Here is a 20,808-nt window from a genome sequence, read left to right as displayed (position 1 = left end):
GTTTATTTATAACTTCATATATTAATTCCCTATTTTCCTGTCCATTCAATGTATTTCTATCTTATGTATTCCATGTTTTGTGCATGTCTGTCTTTATATGTATGCAATTTTATTATTAATTACTGACATTTTCTTAGTGGAGTGCAGTCAAACAGAATTGTGCATTTCAGCCTCTGGATTCACCTGTGGAGTTCACTAAATTTTAAACTTGTTTCCGGTTTCAGAGTCACTGTATGCTTAATTTTACATGCAACTGTAACTATATGCTGTAAGTGAATAAGTAGAGCAAAATGTAACAATTTCACAAAATCAATGTATGCTAATTTTTCTGTGGTCCAATAGCAGTCAGAACTAAAGTTCTACTCTGTTCCATAAATTTTGTTGCAGATGCTAAAAATGTAAGGGAAAATGATAGCATTAAAATGCCAAAAGATTAAATAGTATATTTACTTTTGTCTGTAGATTTGACCCTACAGTTATGTCAGTAAGGCTAACTATCACAGTAACAGCTTGTAGCTCTGCAAAATACCAAATGAAAATTATTCCTAAATTTCTGCTCAGCTGTTGGATTTCAGTTAAAGTACTCTTAGAGGACAAAATAAATTTAACAGAGCAGCACTTTCAGAAAAAAAAAAAATAAAGGATTTCCTTTAATCCTGGCAAGCACCAGTTCAGACTTCTCATATAACTGGATAACATTTTTAAAGCTTAAAACCATATTGGTATGGGTGATATCACTTTCTCATAAAAGGAATTGCAGAGCTCTCGGCTTATTCCTTACCATGTAATGGATTTTTTTTTTTTTTTCTGACACATTTAGTTATCCATCTACTTGCTTCATTATGCAAGCACAAATAAGCTTCTTAGCTTTTCAATTTTATTTTTTTTTTTAACTTTTTAATACAGCAGTGGTGGCTTTCTTCTCAAAATAATGTATTTCAATGTTTGGGCAAGAGTTCAGCTTAAGTTTGCTCGCTGGCAATACTGCAGCTTATTCTTACTGATGGGAGGGCATACTGACGGAGTGGTTTTGACAGTAGTAAAATACTTCCTAAACAGGAAAAAGCATATGGAACTGGAATCAGAACTTCAATCTCTTCGGAAAGCAAACCAACATCTTGAAAACATTCTGGAGGCAACCAAAGCACACAAGCGCCGAGAAGTGTCTCAGTTACATAAGCTACATAGAGAAACTCTTAAGGTATGAGAATAAGTTTATTTAAAACCACAAATACTCCCGAGTTGTGTGAGAACATAGACGTTCATTTGTATGATCCCTTAACCTAACTAGTGTTCTGGTATGTAATCCATATGTGATAAACCAGATACGCTGCTTTTTTGTTCTGAAATACTTAATGGATGACTGCTGCTGTAATCAGATGACAAATCTGAAAAAGTGTAGTGGTTTAGAACTAACCACTTTGAGCATTTGATTTCATTATTCTGCTTATAGAACTATGAAAAACAATACCAGACGAAGTCTTCATTCCTTTTACAGTTAAAATAAAGACTACTTTGTAATCTTTATCACAGAACATAACCACACCAACAAAAGCTTACCAGCTAAGATCTCGCTTAGTGCCGCGAATAAGCCCAGAAATCTTAGATTATAATTCTGAAGATTTTCAGTGTTCCGAAGAGATGATGGATGACATTTTGAAAGAGCCAGTTCCCCCAGAGATGAATGAACAAGCATATGAGGCCATTGCTGAGGAGCTCAAAGTGGCACAGGTGAATGCTCTGAATAAAAGCTGAAGTGTATGTGTAACTTTCTAATAAAGTGGCTTTTGGCATGAAATACTTCCCCCTCACTAAATATATTTTAATTTGCATGGGAAACTGAAGCACTTGATGAATACTTAAGGCTTCACTAAACAGTTCTCTAATTATAGATTGTACTTAAGAGGATTTAAAATGAAAATATGGAAAGGGTTTTAAGAGTTTAATATTTTAAGTAGTTTAAGGGCACTTAAACTTTTACTATTTTAACCTGATAACTTGTTTCTGAGGAAATTTCTTTATAAGTCCCTGTGACAGCTACATTTGGAACAATACCCAAGCTTAATATATAATACCACATTATTTGAAGAAACCTGCCAAATAATGCTTGTCCACTATTATACCTTAATTGTCATGTATCTTTCCTAAGGGCAGGGAAGGTCTTTTGTCACAGAGTGCTCCAAAGTTATCTGAACTACTCTCTAGAAGCTGGAACTAACTTCAGTGCATGGCAGTTCTAATAAGTTGTTCTATACTATCTAATGCTTCTACTTAGCAATAACTACGTATGTTTATGCAGATTTATTTTTCCAATGAATTATTTTTTAAATAAAACTATGATTTATCATTTTGGAGAACTGGCTGTTTGCTATGGACAGATGGTTCAACTGGCGAACCCTGGCAAAAACAGCCAAACCCCCTCTTTGATGCTTACCATAGTGCAGAGATCTTATAAGGAATTTAGCTACTGTATATTTTGAATAACTTCTTTTTAAAGCCTTATTTCTCCAGGATAAACATGTGTCTGAAAACTAAGTGTTTATTGGATTCAGTCCTTGTATTCCCTGACAGATTTTCTTGTGTTCTGGCAGTTTAGTTAGCTATAGGAGAAATCAGCTACTTAAAATACCAGCTTATTTTTGAATGTTCTGTTTTCTGTTGGTTCAGGTCATAAAAAAAAAAAAGTAAGTAGTTGACACTTTTATATTTAATATGCACAGACTGCCATATGGCATGTGAGAATAACTGGAAGAAGGGTGCTCTAATTTTGAGTGTCTGTTGTGTCACAGGAGCAACTGAGCACAATCCAGACAAAGCTGGATGAAGAGGAAAGCAAGAATATAAGACTCCAGCAGCATATTAATAAACTGGAGCATCATTCTGCACAAATACAGGAGGTGAGAGAACAATATAATAGAGGGCTATATATGAGTGTATATAACAAGGTGGTATCTACCACACTCATACTACTGTGTTGCCTACTGAGCTCTGCAGTGTTATTTGCATTTTGACTTTTGAAAAATTTACATAGCATCATAGCTCAGGGCTGTGCAGGAAGGAAAGGACACCATTTAACTTTTTTTAACACAGATTTTTTTAACAATTTTTTAACACAGCAGGTTTGGGTGTTTTTTTGTTTTTGTTGTTTTGAGTGTTGTGATTCTGAGCCTCCTTGATCTTAACTATAAACAAATAAGCACTCAAGATGTCTGTGCTTGGTTTTGGACAAGTTCATGATTTCTGGAAAATAGCAGTAGTCACAAGGAAACTTTAAACTTTGGAATGCTGAAAATATTCCTTGCCTCAGTTGGAACTGAAATGTTCTTACTCCATAAAATATTTACAGGTCATCTTTAATCGCTAGGTTTGATTTAACATAGAAAAGTAAATAAGGCCTGTATTCTTCCCAGATCGGTCTCATTTCTATTAGCTCTGTTCTGAAGTAGATCTCAGCTGCTAAGCTGTGGGTTGCTTCTAAGTGAACTTCTTAGATAAGGTAATGTCTTCAGTTATATCAATTTTTTTTTTTCTGGAATCCTATAGATTTCAGATTCACCAAACACTGAATGCACAAGACAAATGCGTCTTGTATTTGTAATCACCTGATGAAATATGTTATGCTCTAATATGTTATTACATTACTGTTACAGCTCTGACTTAGCCACTCCTACATTTTCTTTCATTTAAAATTTTTACTTCTCTTCTCAAGCTTCTTTCATCTGAAAGGAATGACTGGAGTAAAGAGCGCCAGGAGCTCCTTGAACAGATAAAGTCACTTGAAAAACAATTTCAAGACAGTCAAAGCAAGACTGATAGTAAGTCTATGTAACACTGAAATTCCATGCGAAGTTTTGAGGTGTCTTAATGTTTTGAATCAAAAACAGCACATGCTGAGTAACTGTTTAGGTTGTTAGTCATACTGGTTTGACTTTTTTTTAATCTTTTTCTATAGAAAAAGATCTCTCATACTTGCAGAATAGCTTTTCTCTGCCCAGTTTTGCACAGAATACAATATTCAAAATTGTCTATTCACTCTGAATGTGAAGGGACTACAGGATATAGCATTTTTAAAAAGAAAATATTAACTAAAAGGGAAAATCCTCTATTGGTATATGGAAATGCAGCAATATTGTCTGGAATGTTTTTATTTCTGCCTATACTCTTTAGTTCTTAAAGTCAGTGTTTTGTTGACCTTTTCCATTTAAAAGTCCTTCTTGTGTGTGACCTTTAAGGTTAATTCCACTGAAAATAAGTAAAGTTTCGTGAGACTTTTCCAGGACATTCTGTAGTATTATGTGCCCGGTATCTAGCACAGTTTTCGAAATAACATGTAAAATATTTGTTTGGTTTTTGACAGTATTAAAAAGTGAGGTCTATGACTTGCGCATTGTCCTGCAGTCTGCAGACAAGGAGCTGTCTGCTGTAAAATTGGAATATAATGTCTTTAGGGAAAAGCAAGAGAAAGAAATGAGTCAGCTCTCTGCTAGACATATGGATGTTCAGTTCCAGCTGGACAGCGTCAGGTATGTTGACAGTGTAGTAAAATGCCTTAACCTCCCTTCTGGATGCATCCAGTGATGCAGTTCTTTTCTGCATGTGACTTGCACTTTACATCTCTTATTTAAAGCTGCCATTTTGTCTTTATGTACTTTGCTTTTTTTTTCTTCTCAGTTCTTTCCATGCCTTATTTCAGAGCCATAAGGGGGCACATGGTGAAATTGGCAGAAAGAAAATAAAATGAGGCTTCTTTAATTTTGGTGTGTTATAGCATTTTCCCATTAAATAGGATATGCCTATAAACTTACTGATCTCTAAAAGTTAAGTGGCTGAAAAGGTATAGTTTGTTTGGGGTGTTTTGATTTTTTTCTAATTTAGTCTTAAAATTTAACTGTTACTCTCAGTCTAGTCACAGGAAGCAGATGACATAATGATGCTGCTCTAAAAATAAAAGCAGAAAGAAACCATAAAAATAAACTGAAGTTTCATTATTGAAGCCTGAAAAGCTCACTATGTTGTATGCAATAATTGCCATTATTGGCCGATGAAAATCAGTGAGGTTTTTAATCATTAGCGTAACTTAATTATGTTGGGGTTTGTTATTGGTTTTTGTTTGTTTTGTTGGGTTTTGGTTTTGTGAGGTTTTTTCCCTGGAAAGCTTAACTATGTTATTGCATTATAACAGGTCATGTCTTAGGTGAAGTCATTTTTTGAGTGATCCGTTGTGAGACTGGCATCCTGGAATTGAAATTAAATGTTGTGGTTTCATTGATGCTTTCTGTGTTAGGAGAAGTGCTGACTATTTGGAGGCTATTCTCTCTATAGTAGACTCTCTGTTAATAACATGATTCATGGTACTTGTCTAGCAACTCTTTTACTCTGCTTTGCTTTTCCCTTTTGTGAATAATCAAATGAAGTAAGTTTTCAGGGCAACAATTTAGAGGGAAATAACCCAGACTTTCCCAGAATATATAAAGATTTTATATGGGATAAATAACCTAGATATCAACTATGCAGATGTAGGTACTGAGGATCATTCTAGCAGAGTCTTTTGTCCAACAACTGGTTAAAAAAAAAAAAAGTGTGAATGCCATTATCAAGACACATTGACTGAAATTTCTATAGAATTTTGTAAGAAGTAAATTATTTCTAGGGATCAGAAAGAGTACTCTGCCTTCTCCACCAATGCCACTTAAATTTCCTGGGCCCTTCATAAATTTGGGGTTTCTTACTTAAAAAAGAAATTACCATTTAGGTCAGTCACTGCTTTCTAAAATAACTGTACTCTGTATATTATCTGAATATTATAAAATACAATTGATTGGAATATTTTTATAATGAAACAAACCCTTTTATTAATATTGTGGTGGGTTTTGTGGTATTTGTTGTTTGTTGTTTTTTTTTTTAATAAAGGCTAGAACACGAAAAGATTCTTGAAGAAAAAGCAAGCCTGCAGGATGATTATGACAATTTGCAGGAAGTAGCAAAGTTTGAGACAGATCAACTGAAGCAACAACTTGAGGACAGAAAACAAGAAGCAGAAGCAATGAAAACTGAGCTTTGTGTAAGACAGTCAAGGCTTTTAAAGAACTTTATAACATAATTACTCATGTAGCCAGATTGTTTAATTCCTGTTATTGTATCATCGATAATAGATTCCACAGCAATAATAGGTTTCCTGGTGATTTCATGTGGAAGATGTACTCAGAATCTTTTTTTAAAACTTAGTGCAAGATTTTTGCAACCAGAGGCTACAAGAAATATCCAATAGCATGATGTAGTAGTAGGTTTTTCAGCTGAATAAATTGCTCTGGAAATGTGGAAGGAGATGGGTTAATTTAGTAAAGGAATAAGAAACTGCTTTGGAAAAGAATCCTGACAGCAAAATGCTGATGACCTTTCACGTCAGTGCTCGGTAAGACTAGCTTACTTATTCTATCTTTACAAAGCAGTTTCTTAAAAAATTTCGTAGTGGATGTGATCTTGTTAAAATGATCTATGGCTTTTTGTGGTGGATCGCTGTCCTGCAATTTAGTTGATGCTGTCCTTGAAAGCCTGTCAGACTGCAGTGACTGCAAAACAGCATTAAGGTTGCTCAAGGGCTTTTGCAAATGATTTTGCCTGCTTTTCTGCAGTGTACACTGTGCCTGCTCAGCAAGTTTGCTGTAAGTTTTTCTTTTTAGTGTTTAAAGGAATACTGACAGATTGAAAATTATTATTTTTAATTCCTTATAGTCTAATATCTTGAACTGCTGGTTAGAAGTTGAAAAATCCCCCAAACTAATCTACAGTTGAAAATTCTAATTTCTCCCTTCTAATCCTTGGATATTGAGGAACATTATAGCTATATGAAATTAATATCAATGGCAGGTGAAAACAGCTGATTGCTTAATATGAATAAGAGTTTACTTTTGAACTTGACCAGGACAATGCTAAAGATCTTTCTGTTTTCATTTAAGGATTTGTGGTGGGGGTTTTTTTCCAATCATCTTGGGAGTTTGTTTAGATTTTTATTTTCATTTATATTGTTCTAAAGACCTTATTGTAATTTCTTATAACAACATATATTTTGATATTCTAGAACCTTTTGAAACTTCTGAAAACAGAAAAAGAACATAATGAAAAACTAACATTACAATTACAAGAAGACAAAGAAAACAATTCAAAGTAAGTTTTAATTAGTGGTGGGATTTATTTTCATCTGACTTCATTGGTTTTGTCCTACGCTAGGTTTTGTATTCAGATGGGGATCCTGTTTGCAGAGGTGTTTTTCCCCAGCTGGGTGGAGATAATTACATAATGGGCTTTTTTATTTTATCCAACTTAGAGCAACACTTCATTTCAATGTATTCAATTAACATGACAAATGTAATTTAATTCCAAGTATAGTTCTTCATGTCAAAGATAAAGTTCCATTACTGATAGCAGTGTATGGCTAGTAACTAAATTATTTGTCTTGTATGGCACTGAGAAGGTGATAGTTAAAGAACTCTTAAAAAAAAAAATGAAGTGCAAATAAGAATAAACTTATATGACCTGATTCTTGTTAAAGCTCACTTGTGTTCTGATTATATTTCTCACTAGAAATATGTTTTCTTCTCCAGGGAGCTCTTGAAAGTACTTGAAAAAGCACAGGTGGAGAAACCATCCTCTGAAATGGTGACATGGTATGAGCAGCAGGTACAACAGCAGAATTGGATGTCTAAAGCATGTGTTCATACATTTCCTTGTGCATTAATAGAAATTTTATTGGTGAACTGACTGTTCTGTTGATAACCAGCAAAATAAATGTAGAGTTCTCAAGTTTCAGATTGTTTTATTAAGCTACTGCTTAATTTTTCTGGTAAGGTAAACAACTTAGTTCCTTCCTGTTTTTTTTTTTTTTCCCATGGCTTTGTGCTTTACAAAACATACTTCAAAAGTAATTAAGTCTCTCCTTCACAATTATTATTTCTTCTAGGAAGCAAAACTGCAGAAATTGGAACAGGAGCTGGCTGCTGCTGATGAGATTATTGTTTCTTTGAAGAAAACAAATGATACGGATAAGGTTTGGGCTTATTTCTGTTACTGATACCCAGTTTGCAGGTAATGATGTTCTGTAGTAGAGTTGAAAGCCCAGAGCCTTTCTGTGATACTTAGTAATTCTGTGCTTCTAGGCAGCCTTGGCTGTGTATCTAGGTAAAATAAATCCTACCTTTTACTGGCATGGAGTTTGCAGGGTGGTAGGAAACTGGTATGCATTCAGAGAAAACACAAGATAACTGAAGGTTTAACAAAAAAAAAAAAAAAATCAAGGTAAAGCTGTCTGCTGGACAAAACATCCAATGCATAAATGATGCAAAATTCACCTGATGATTAATAGGGCCTTCCGGTCAGTGTCATGTTCTTATGGGCTAGTAGAAAAGGTAAGAAAGGTGATGTAAGAATGTGGCTGTTAGGTATCTTTATTAAAAAAATCAAAGCACTTTTACATGAAAAGACTGCTCCAGTGTTTTGAAAGTTTAAATAGTAAAAGTTCCCATAGAACAAGCATTTATGCTGTATGTTAAAAGAGGCATAAGAAATCACATAGTGTGTTTACTATCTAGCATGATGCGATGATAAGTCTTGCTTTTTCCATGTGAAAACCAAAAATTTTACATGTATAATGTCAGAAGAATGTGGGTAGTGTCTGTGCAGTGGTGGTTCTTGAACATGCCTTTTTCCATTACAAATGTAACCTCAAACAATGGAACTTCTACTCTCATATTAGAAAACCATTACAGCCTAAGACTAAATCAGAGGGCTAGTCATCTTGTCTAATGAACACAGCAGGTTATTTAATTTTTTATGTAAGTGCTTGGAAAAAAAGCCAATGAATGAACAACAAATTTCCTTTTACTCATTTACATGTGCATACTGAGGCCTCATTTTCAAATGACTGCTTGAAATTTGGGATTGACAAATTATACACCAAAAAAAGTCCAGTAATAAAATATATATTAAATATATACTGCATATCAGGATTAACTTTTTTTGTGTTGCAGGAAGTTGTAACTGACTTGATGAGACAGATCCAGGAGCTGAGGTCTTCAATTAATCATAAAACTGAGTCCATAGATGGGCTGACAAGAGAGCTCGAGGATATAAATGTATGTTCTGTCATTTTGAAGGACATGGTATAGTTTTTCAGAAATGGAAGGCAATGATATGTCTTGCCATCGGTCTCAAACAACATAACTTGCCGTAGCATTTTAGAAAGAAACTTCTTTGTTTTGACATGTTGAAATCTTCTGAACATTTTATGCCTAAGGCTGTCTTGAAAACTGAACTCTCTCCACGTGGTGGGTAAAAAGCAGTGTCTCTAAAGGGACCTATTCACATCCTGTAAACTACGCTCAGCTGACAGTCACATTTAGATTTTCTCAGAAATTGGCAATTTAAGACCTCAATGATTGCTGCTCAATTGTAAATTATTTTTGAGGGAGTGAATTTTTATGTTGCTGATATTACTATGTTCTACATCTGAAAACAAGTATAAAGAACTAAAACTATGTATTTGAATAACTATGAATAAATATGATGTATCTTCTTTATTAAAATAGGTCTGGTTTGCAGACTGACAGAGTAACATGCAGAATGCTATAGATAATGTATACATGTGAACTATGAATTCAAAAGGTCCTACAGACAAAATGTTCATGAGACAGATTTCTACTTATGGTTGTCTGTTTTTTTTAATAGCGGTTTTACTGGTTAATATGTACTGTGGTGACTAGTATGAATTATATTAATAATCTTTTTCCATTGTTCTGACAACTCATTTCTAATAACATAATTTGTACAATTTAGCAAGTATGATATATCATTCTGATTTTAGTCATTGACAATTACATTTTAAACACTTGTTGTTGTCATAAGATTTGTGGTATACATTTATTTGTATTATGTTTGCCAACTTTCATTGACAACATGTTTTCATAAAATATTCTAAAATTTAATGCTTTTTTTAGTGCAAGTATAATCTTGTTCTGGCTGCAAAAGAAGAAAGCAAAGGAATCATAGAGGATCAGGAAAAGAAGATTGAAGAACTGAGGGAAGCCTTGGAGAGAAGACAAATAGCCGATAACATTGAGGTAAAAACATTAATGTTGGTGTATTATGATTATTTGTTTAACAGACCAATTGGATGTGGTTTTGCTTAAAATACTTGTGTAAAACTTAACGTCGTTTTAGCTCAAACTATATCTAGTTAAGCTGTTCTTAAAGGAATTTTTCATGAGATACCTGACAAATTCTGTTAAATTGTCACGTTACTTGACATAAATATTTTATAAGCTACTTCATAAAAACCTACGCTAAAAGCCTGGTTTAATTTTGTTAAGGCCACTAAGGAATCATCAGCTGAATTTAATGGCAGCATTAGATGATGCAGATGAAAAATTAAAATAGGTAGAAGAATATATTATGTTTAACATTATCTCTTTCCCCACTGCTACTATATTTAGTAACAGCTTTTCTTTATTCATAATTTTAACTAAAAGCTCCACCTGCTGGAAACAGCTTTAGGATGCATTGTTGAGTCAACTGCAGTTTTGCTTTTTAAAATTGTATCTTTCTTTTTTTTTAACTCTGTTTTTCCAGTTACTGCTCTCACCATTATTTTGGTGAATGTGTCCATCAGTCAAAACCACTAGCCTCTCCTTACAAGTGATTTCTGCAAGGTCATCTGTCATATTAGATATGCTTAGTTCAATCATATAGCACCAATAAAGTCTTCCAGAATAGTGTCTGCCTCTCAAAAACCATTCTTAGATAGCTTTCCACTATGTTTAATAAACATACTGTCTTCACTAATAATCATACCTAAATTGGACATTCTGGAACCCGAAACTGAATCATCTGCCAAATGGATCACTTTTTGGTTTGGTTTGGTTTTTTTTAAACTGAAGTACCAGTTCTTACCACAGTGTTATCCTTGGGTGTATCTGGCTCCTGATAAAATCACAAGTGTTTCTCCTTCAACTTTGTACATCGGTTACTAATTTCCTTCATGCTTTCTTGACTGGACAAGAACTACTAATCCAAGGTGGCATTTAAAATACTGTTTCTCCTTTTATGTTAACACACCTTGTGTAGGAGGGGGGTTAGGGTAGGGTAGGAGTCTAGATCCTAGAATAAATCCAGAGGTATCTACAGAATAGCAGTGTACTAAAAAAAGCTGTAATCATTAATTCAGCATGGATTAAAATCTATACATTCTTTTCCTGTTTCTTATTTAAAGAATTGTATCTCTTTAAGTATACATTATACTTTAAACCAGTGGTTGACTCCAAATATCTCCCACAAGTATCTAATTTGTAACTGTATTGTGGGAAAGTTCTCATTTTTGTTTTGCAACCAAGACAAGGGATATGGAAAACATGCTCAAATAAGAAATTTATATATTAATGCTTGCTACATTCATGATGAAGTGGAGGGAGAAGGGAGATGCTTGTAGCTATTAGCAATCTTAGCACCAATGACAAAACATCTTAAAACAGCTGCTTTAGAGTAACTTCAATGTTTCTTTCTTTACTCATCCAATGACTTAAAATAGAGAGACCTTCTGTGTGAAGATTTGCATCATACCACTGAACAGCTGATAAGACTGACAGAGGCCTCTAAGAAACATGATTCATTGCTTCAGTGTGCGCAAGAAGACATAAAAAAGAAAGAAGCTCTAATCCAGGAACTCAGGGAACAGGTAAAACAAGGAAATTTTTCTGATTATTAGCTACTTGGGAGGGAGCTGTGGATAATTGTAGCTTCTGGAAAAGGTTTTTCTTGTCATTTTAGAGCATCTTGTACACAGTACTCTTGGTGAAGAGCAATGCTTCTTCCTGTAAAAGCAAAGCAGTAGTTCAAAAGCTTCTGAACAAAGGCTAGATAACTTTTAAATACTTTGGAAATGGTGTCTAGAGATCACAAAAATGTTTACTCTGAAAGCAGAGTAAAATTATCAGTACTTGTAATAACAGAGCAGTCTGAGGTTATAAGCAGTGTAAACTAAGGCATTACTTTTTATTCTGCTTAACATTTACCCGCAAATGATATCATTATGCAACAGAGATAATTGTTAAGCTCTATAAATTATGCAGTCTGAGAGTCATTTGGAGCTTTGGCAGACCAAATAGCTATCTTACGTTTTTGTCCAAATTTTAGCTCTAGTTATCACAACTGTCATAGTGCTAAGTAATAGATTTGTGTTGGCAAAAACTCTAATAAGGATAAGTTATTTTGGAAAGAAGAGTCCTCTTGTCATGTTAGCCTATTGTCTCTGAGGAAACTGATTAAATCCATAGTAGTAAAATCTTTGTTTGTATCAAATCATGCTTTGACCAGTAATGTTTACCAACAAAGTTTTCCTTTGCTAGCAAGCCCTTTGAAAGGTAGATTGTGTTAGCAAGGCAAAAAAAAATCAAATACCGACAAGAACAAAATTCAGATTAACTACGCAGTATACAGTATATAGTGTATATATGCTTTCAAAAAATGCCTGTTACATGCAACTATTGAATGATTAACACTTATTGGGTAAATACAGAAAACAAGTATGAAAGTGAAGTCCAAGGTAATCTAAAATAACTTGGGATGTACTTAAGCTTGCTCAAAATAGAGATCTGGCTGCTTTTTTCTTTAATATTTCTGTGTATTATGAGTTAATTTAATTCTAATTGGCATTTCTAATAGTTGGACAAAATGACAGAAGAGCTGGAGAAGAGGAAGAATGAATATGAACTAAAAATGAAGCAAATAGATTGCTTTGTAGACTCGTCTTCAGTAATATTTCCTCAGGTATGGCATCTGAGAGAGAAACATTTTCATTGTAATGACGGTTAAAACTCATTGAAAAGGACTAATAAACTTTATGGCATGGCTTCAGGCTGGGACCAGAAATGACAATGTATCAAGAGTGGTCAAATCCCATTCACCTTGTTTGTAACTTAAATGTATTCTTGATGATTTGGCTCCCAGGAATTTATTAACGTATGTCTCTAAGTATTAAAACATGTAACCAATACATAGAGGAAACAGGTCTTTACTAATAGTTTGTGGGTTTTATTTCTTTTAACTTGCCAGTGTCCAAAAACTCCCCCTAATTTTGATGTAAATTTGGCAAAGCTCTTGGAAACTCATGAGCAAGAAATAGCTGATCGGAGAGCTTCTGCAATAAATCTGGAGCACCTTGTACATGAACTGAATGAAGAACGAAGAGCTAAAAATTATGAAATTCTGAGGCTGAAGGTACTATGAGTTAATCTCTACAGGCAATTTGTAAGGTTAAAATAAGACAGAATACAGAGTTCAGATTTTTAATGAGTTCTGCTTAGTAGTCTGTCCAGCAAAGCAGGAAGGTGGTCCTTGGTCTTCTCTTTACCTAGGCTGGTAACAAATGGTGACAACTTGCTTGAGATGTCCATATAACTCATTTTCCCAAGGACTGAGTTGTTTCATGTCCATTAATATCAAATGGTAACATCATTTTTGCTGATGAAACTGTTGTGACTTACTCTAAATCACATTTCTAATGAAACTGTAAGTGGAAGAGTGATGTAGATCTTTGCCAGAGAACTGTGCTTGTTTTCTAAGAAATAGTTGTGTCTTCTATTTTACTCAAAAATATGTTTAACTGGACATTAAAAGAGGAACTGCAATTTGGTCTTCAAATAAAATGTTTCAAATTTCACTTGCTTAGGAACAATTAAATGAGTTGGAGAACTTGCGTTTGGAAATGCAGGTATTGGTGGAGAACAACAGGAATTTACAGAGCCTTGTAGAAGCTCAGAGACTAAGCAAGAACAGGTAAAGTAAAATAAAACAAGAAAAACCTGTTTTAACTTAGGAAGTAATTAAGGTAAATAAATTGCAGTTTTTATTTGAAATACAATCTTACATATTGTTCATATAATTAAAATTGACTCAGCCTTTTCTATGAAAATTGTTTACTGGCTTGTAAACTTTATTCCCTTTAAATCCCAAATTGTTAAATACAACCAAGTTTTCTAAAGGAAATGGAAATAGAAGATAAGATAATTACATGCATAGCCATTTCTGTGTATTATATATTGCCGTATCACTTGTGCAGTTGTGGATTCAGCAGATAGGAAATGTCCAGATGAATTCAACACAAGTTTTAACATAGACACAAATGGAACCAGTTCTCCATCTTGTGTTTTTGAGGGTAATGAATGAACTTCCTCTGAAAAGATGGTATGCTACTGTACACCTTACATTGGAGATATCCCGAAGTTTGGTTTGAACTGTAATCTGTATAGCTTAGTTTTGGACAGAAAATACTTTGTTCCATGGCTAACTTTTTTGTTTTTTCTTTGTTTTCAATTTTGTAAATAATTAAATAATCTTCTGTTTTACATCTTGTGAAAAGAAATCTTAACTGGCAGCAATTAATTCTGTTGATACTTACAGAATCATAGAGTAGTTTGGGTTGGAAGGGACCTTTAAAGGTCATCTAGCCCAACCCCCTGCAGAGACATCTTCAGTTAGCTCAGGTTGCTCAGATATTTAATGACAATTCATTTTTAAGGGCAATTTAGTGAACAGTAACTTAAAGCTAAGCAGGAGTTTAATCTTTTTTTGCCTATTAAGTATAAAAATTAAAAATGAAAAAATTCCAGAACTTTTAGCTCTATTCAATGAATTACCAGTGTTGTCAGTTTTAGAACAGACTTTTTGGGAAGATAATTGTTTAACATAAAAGAACACTATTAAATTTTTGAAAATAAGTATTCCAGTTAGAAGATGCTGTAATTGCAGGTGCCTGTGCAACTCCCTATTTGTCCTTGCATTGTATGTATTATGCAGTAATCTTCAATTACGAAGGGATTCATTTGTCGAAAACATTCTGTGCACAAGTGGGAATAGATCAGGTGGGATATTGAATGATGATGTTGTCTCTAGGGCCTTCTGCTTAGTTTGCAACAGACATTTGAAAGTGTGTTGTGAATTGAAACAGGAATCACAGGAAAAAAAAAAAGCGGTTACCTTCCCATGGAAAACTGGATTCTGTGGCTTTGTTTTTCACACAGTTTATGGAGTAGGTTACTTGGACTCAATTTTTCCCAGGAAAGCATTACTTTTATGTTCCTGACTTGCTGGATTCACAACTTGGGACCTTGGGATATAATTTGGATATGCACTAACAATTCCCAGCTGCTGTTAGTTGATGGGAGTTGTGGTCTGAATAGATTGAAGGCTAACCGTATATTGCATGCTCTCTGAAAAATCAGGTTTAGGTGTCTCAGGTGGAGACATTCACAGCAGACACAGACCTCATACATTATGGGAGCACCTGATAGCAGCAGCAGGTAGTAGTTATGTTTTGTGTGGCCCATGGCCCAGAGTTAGAGAATGAGATGATTTGATCATAGGGTCACCTGTGACAAAGTAATGAGATGGGACATCTTGAACTGCATTGGAGGATGTTTGAGAATACAAAATGAGACCAAGTGCCTGCTCTTTTGATATTTAGTGTTAGGGCAGTGAAGAACAAGCTGTACAGGAAATGTCAGCCTTCACCTCTGTAATGTTAAGCTGGAGCAGGCTCAGTTCATTACTTTGGAGCTGGTACAGGCTCACCAGTACTAGAATTTGAAAGGCTTAAGCATAACCAATGATTCTGAACTTGGAGGTTTCTAAGTTCATGTAAGTATCCACTAAGAATAAGTAAACAAAATGTGTGGCAGTTTTGTCCAACCACTTATAAGCTTGGGAGTTTGGGGGGATTTTGGAAGTGGGTGGTACCAAAATTTAACAAGGAAAATATATTATTTTTATTTTAGTTCTCAGAAGTTGTTAGACTTTTTAAGCTGGCATTTAATTAACATTAACAAAAAAAACCACCCACACATACACACAATTACTCTCACTGAGGCTGTTTATACCAGATATGAAAAATAAATCATCCTAGCTAGGTATGTTGACAAAGATTTTAAGTTACTGAAAATAACCATCTTTTATAAGCACATCAAATTACAATAACTGTTAATCAATAAAGTTCGTTCTTTTTGGCACACTACAAGAATGAAGTGGTTCCCAATGATGTGTTGGTTTTGGGGTTATTTTAATTCTACGGCATTTGCTTACTTCCATCCAATGTCATGCTTATTAAAAAATAACAAAATAAAAAGTTTCCAAGTCCTCTGAATACAGGAATCTTTTACCTTCTTAACTTGGCAAGACCACTGAGCAACTGTCTTGTAGGAACAAGTTGCTTTGTGCAGCCTATATGCACGTGAACATCATGAACTAATAGAACATTTACCTCCATCCCGAAGCTGTCTAACATACTGTTGCATAGTTATTACATTTTTAATTGTTTTCATTAAAACATTAGATTCTCTATACTCTAACAAAGGAAAATGTGATGATCTTGGGTTTGAACTTTTTTATATTGTTTCTAGAGTTGTTTCATGACATTCAGTATTCTGAGTACGAACATGTGTACATGTGTACACACATTTACTGGTTTAATCTGGATAAGAGGTTGGTTTTACAACTGGTTTCCTCTTTGTGAGAAACTTTCTTCATTCTTGGATTTCCTAGTGATCAGAAACGTCCTGACGTTCAGTACCTCAAAGAGAAAGAGGAGGAGATTGCTGAAGAACGACTTGCCAAGGTATATTACCCTCCTCATGTCAGTTGCTGTTTCCCTGCTGTGAATTATTAACGTGTTCTCTTCTATTTCACAGCAGTGAATTCTAGTGACTAGAAATCAGTGTGATTTCTAGTCTATTCTAACAGACACAGAGCCTGGTACTTCTCTCTTAAGGTTTCTGTCTGGGTCTAACACCAATGAATTGTATGTCAGATTGCACAATAAGCAAAAACAGATTCAGATCACTAAATGTGACTCATCTCCACTTTGTTGGAGTTGGAGAGTGAAGACTGTATCACTTGCTAATGTCAAGGCTCTGGGAAAGGGAAGTTAATGTTGCAGAGGTTGCCATGGATCTCGCAGACAGAAGAACACCCTGTTAGAGCTCTGCTGTGTAGAATGGGCAGAGATATTGCTGTGGGTCCTTTGTGCTGGCATGAAATTGGAAATATGTCCATATAGAAAAGAGATGAACTTATAGCAAATATTAGAGATGTGAGTTACTGGGCAGTAGGATGATTTTGGTAGGATCTAGAATGAGATACATAGCATAAATTATGTGACAAATAATTTTAAATGCATATATATGTATATTAAACATTAAGAATGTAACTAATATTTTTGAACTTTTACAGAATAAAGCAGTGGAGGAGATGCTGAAAATCAGAGCAGAGTAAGTTTCAATATTGTTAATTGAAGTGTAAACTCATTAATACCAAAAAGGTACATTTAAGCAATAGAAGTCCACGATCTGAAACTATAAAAGATGTAATTTGGAAATGTTTACACTTCTGAAAGACACACTGTGTTCTTACTCTTTCTCACCAGTAGGTGGTAGTAGCACCTATTACTAAATTTCAAAAAGGGTAGCATTATATCAGGAAAATACTCTGAAATAGGTGGAACCATAGAAAAACTTAAATTGGAAGGGACGTATTGAATTGTTTAAAATTATCTATGTTTTGAATTATTTTATATGCAGTGAATTCTAGGCACATTCCTTTTCAAATTAAATTGAAATACTGTTCATTTCTTTATTAATATCATAAATACTTTATAATTTTAAACATAATCTAATTCTTTGCTTTTAATTGTTTATTGTTAGAGAATTCCTAGACTGTGCTTGCACTATTGTGCAAGTAGGCCTCAATATTCAAGTGTTTTGCACCTTGGATGAACAGTAGTCAAGAAATAAAATACTGAATTAGTAGACAAAAATTAGTTTAAAAATATTGCTCCTGTTATTCTTTTCCTAATCTGTATTGCTTCAGGATTCATAATGGCTGGATCTCCTAATATTTGAGTTATTTATATTTAATGGAACACTTTCTGTGTAAGTAACTTCTTTTAGGGATAAAGATAAGTTTTTATACACATGGTCATTTCAAAAGTAATTTATATTAAGTTTTCCAGAAACCTAGTCTTGATTAGGGGCTGTTTCACTATTTGGTGCATTGGTTTTTCATACCTGTCTGGTCTCTGAAATACACTTTAAAGCAGTGCTACAATGTCTCATACAAACATAATGTACAAAGAGGAAAAAGATTCTTTTGTCATCAAGAAAATGCCTTGACAAATGCAGCAAATGAACACTGCTTTCATACAGTAGGTCTTGAATGCCAGGCTTCAGTGAAACAAAACCGATGACAAAAATAGTTTATGCAATATTTGAATAAACATGCAAAACAACTAAAGTTCATATAATCAGTAGACCGGCTGTGAAGTTTGATGGCATAGTTTAATACTCTGTGAGCCTGACAGAATTAAAACATTTTCAGCAGACATCTGTCCAAAGTGGTGGTCCTTCTGTTAGCAGGCCAAGCAAGCTCAGACCATCTCTGAGCTGCTCAGAGATGTTTCTGAGCAACAGGGCTATTAGGGAAAAGCCATATAGAAACAGGCAATTTAGGGGAAACTTGAGGAGCAGCGGAGTTCATCTGGCAATTTACATGCCTTAGATGAATTAAATCTAAGCGTTCTTATAGCTGAAACTTCTATTTTCTTTCATGGGTGGAGCTCTATGTCCTGGATTGGAAACAGCATACTTCCCAAAAAGAAGAGCAACTCCAAACCACTGCCTAGTTAAGAGGTAGTATCAAACACAAGAGCTGTGAAGCAAAATGAAGTATATCCTTCTCTTAGCACAGAGTTCTAGGGAAAATACACTGTCTCAAAAGGATGCTTTTAAAGGAGCCTGTCTCCATGTCCGAGGCTAACTCAGTAATTCAGTTTTATGCCATTTATGGGTTTTTTTAATATTTTATGTTTCTTTTATATTGGCAGATTAGAAGAGACCAAAAATGCCCTCAAAATCAAAGAGAATACTTGTCTGGAAATTACTCTGGAGATGGAACGAACAAGAGCTTTGGAGCTAAAAGCATTTCACGAAAAAGAAGAAATTAGATCCAAACTGGAGGAAACGTATGAAGAGAGAGACAGAATTGGAAAGGTTATTATGTTGGGATTTTTTTGTTGTTGTCTTTACAATAGAATCTTAGTCAGCAGAGGTAGAGCTGTTGCTAATTGGACAATATTCTGAATTAATTAGCAATCAAAGACTGCCTCTGAAAATACTTTCTCTGGCAGTTTAGTTGTATTTGTAATGCTGTTTCCTACACTACTGGAACTCTGGGTACGGAAATCATGGTTGCAATTACTAATACAAATCAAATGGTGCTTTTTTTTGCCCTTTAGAAGGATCTAAGGTAGTACCTAAGGAAATATATGTTTTCCTGAACGAACCAACTCTTGCATCACATCACAGAATCACAGAATCACTAGGTTGGAAAGGACCTTTAAGATCATCAAGTCCAACCATTAATCCAGAACCACCATGTCCCCTAAACCATGTCCTGAAGCGCCACATCCACACGTTTTTTGAACACTTCCAGGGATGGCGACTCCACCACCTCCCCGGGCAGCCTGTTCCAATGCCTGACCACCCTCTCAGTGAAGAAATTTTTCCTAATATCCAATCTAAACCTCCCCTGGCGCAACTTGAGGCCATTTCCTCTTGTCCTATCACTAGTTACTTGGGAGAAGATGTTACAACATGTTACAACAAATTTAAATGTTAGTATGTTAATAGCTTTAAAGAAGCTATTTCTTCTGAAAAGAGAAGGGGCTACAGTTAAGAGTCACACAATGTATTTATGAATTACAGGAAATGGACTTGCTGAGGAAGCAAGTTGATTCTCTTGCTGAGGAGAATGGGAAATTACTTGGTCATCAAAACCTAAACCAGAAGATTCAGTATCTTGTGAAACTGAAGAAAGATTATGCTAAACTTACTGAGGTAAGCTGCAGAGTAGAATACAGATGAAGTAATGTCCTGACATAGAGAGAATGAAAACTAAAATTCTTCTCTTCTGTTGGAGACTAATAAATAGACACCTCTGATTTTATGCAGTTGTGTAGGTCATGGCTGGTCTGTCTCCTAACAGGCCCCAGAGAAGAATCACCCCATTTTATTTCCTCAAGTACATCATGGATAAAACACTTGAACAAGTGTCTATACCACTTACTTAGAAATAGGAAAGAAGTGAGTATAACTTCCTTAATACACTAATGTTTCTTCTGTTTTACAGGAGACTGAAAAACTACGAGTTGAAAATGCTTTTTTGAAAGAATCAAAAAAATGTGACACATGCAGACATCATGATCAGCTATAATGACACAAATAAAACTGCAAAGCCATGTTTTTAAAGTGTACAGAATAAGCAAAAGACAGTTGTCAGACATGACTCTTGCTGTGGTCCCAGAATAATCAAGTATTTCAGTTCCTGTATTTTGTGCTGGTAACAACTTTTAGTGAAGAATTTTATTCCAGTTACATGGGCAGCTTTCAATGACATCTTAACACCTTCCTGTAATTTTTCAAAAACTGATTTTGTATAGGTGCTGGAAGATACTTCCTTGAAACTTTTGTAGCTTGTGAAGGAAAAGCATTCTCGCTGGGAACACATCTGGATTTTTGCTTCCTTTTGTGCTTTTATTCAGGTTCCTACCTCTTCTGAAATGCTACATTTTCCACCAGAGCTGGATTTTAAAAAGCACAATGTCTTTGTGATTTTTTTTTTTTTTTAGCTAAACATAGGGTGTTTTTACAGGGTTGCTTAAATATAATTTTTATATTGAAGTTTGTAGAATAAAGCATGAATGTGAATTTAGTAGTA

At 34.6% G+C, this 20,808-nt stretch overlaps 1 protein-coding gene across 1 annotated transcript in view; it reads left to right on the top strand.

Annotated features, from left to right (window-relative positions):
- Nucleotides 1-20,304, top strand: part of KIF15 (kinesin family member 15) — a gene marked incomplete at both ends in the record, with an annotated part of 38,857 nt that extends 18,553 nt beyond the window's left edge. The window contains 20 exons of the mRNA XM_082015146.1: nucleotides 1,060-1,201; nucleotides 1,534-1,731; nucleotides 2,790-2,897; nucleotides 3,710-3,815; nucleotides 4,358-4,523; nucleotides 5,911-6,061; nucleotides 7,079-7,164; nucleotides 7,602-7,677; nucleotides 7,958-8,044; nucleotides 9,024-9,128; nucleotides 9,990-10,112; nucleotides 11,576-11,722; nucleotides 12,709-12,813; nucleotides 13,099-13,263; nucleotides 13,715-13,821; nucleotides 16,582-16,654; nucleotides 17,269-17,306; nucleotides 18,917-19,082; nucleotides 19,797-19,928; nucleotides 20,221-20,304. Coding sequence (XP_081871272.1) covers nucleotides 1,060-1,201; nucleotides 1,534-1,731; nucleotides 2,790-2,897; nucleotides 3,710-3,815; nucleotides 4,358-4,523; nucleotides 5,911-6,061; nucleotides 7,079-7,164; nucleotides 7,602-7,677; nucleotides 7,958-8,044; nucleotides 9,024-9,128; nucleotides 9,990-10,112; nucleotides 11,576-11,722; nucleotides 12,709-12,813; nucleotides 13,099-13,263; nucleotides 13,715-13,821; nucleotides 16,582-16,654; nucleotides 17,269-17,306; nucleotides 18,917-19,082; nucleotides 19,797-19,928; nucleotides 20,221-20,304 — 2,365 coding nt within the window. The remainder of the gene's footprint in view (nucleotides 1-1,059; nucleotides 1,202-1,533; nucleotides 1,732-2,789; nucleotides 2,898-3,709; nucleotides 3,816-4,357; nucleotides 4,524-5,910; nucleotides 6,062-7,078; nucleotides 7,165-7,601; nucleotides 7,678-7,957; nucleotides 8,045-9,023; nucleotides 9,129-9,989; nucleotides 10,113-11,575; nucleotides 11,723-12,708; nucleotides 12,814-13,098; nucleotides 13,264-13,714; nucleotides 13,822-16,581; nucleotides 16,655-17,268; nucleotides 17,307-18,916; nucleotides 19,083-19,796; nucleotides 19,929-20,220) is intronic.
- Between the last annotated feature and the right edge of the window lie 504 nt (nucleotides 20,305-20,808).

This window comes from Phaethon aethereus (genome assembly GCF_964289735.1).
Source record: "Phaethon aethereus genome assembly, chromosome: 2".
Lineage (NCBI taxonomy): Eukaryota > Metazoa > Chordata > Aves > Phaethontiformes > Phaethontidae > Phaethon > Phaethon aethereus.
This window is presented reverse-complemented; position numbering and strand designations above follow the sequence as displayed.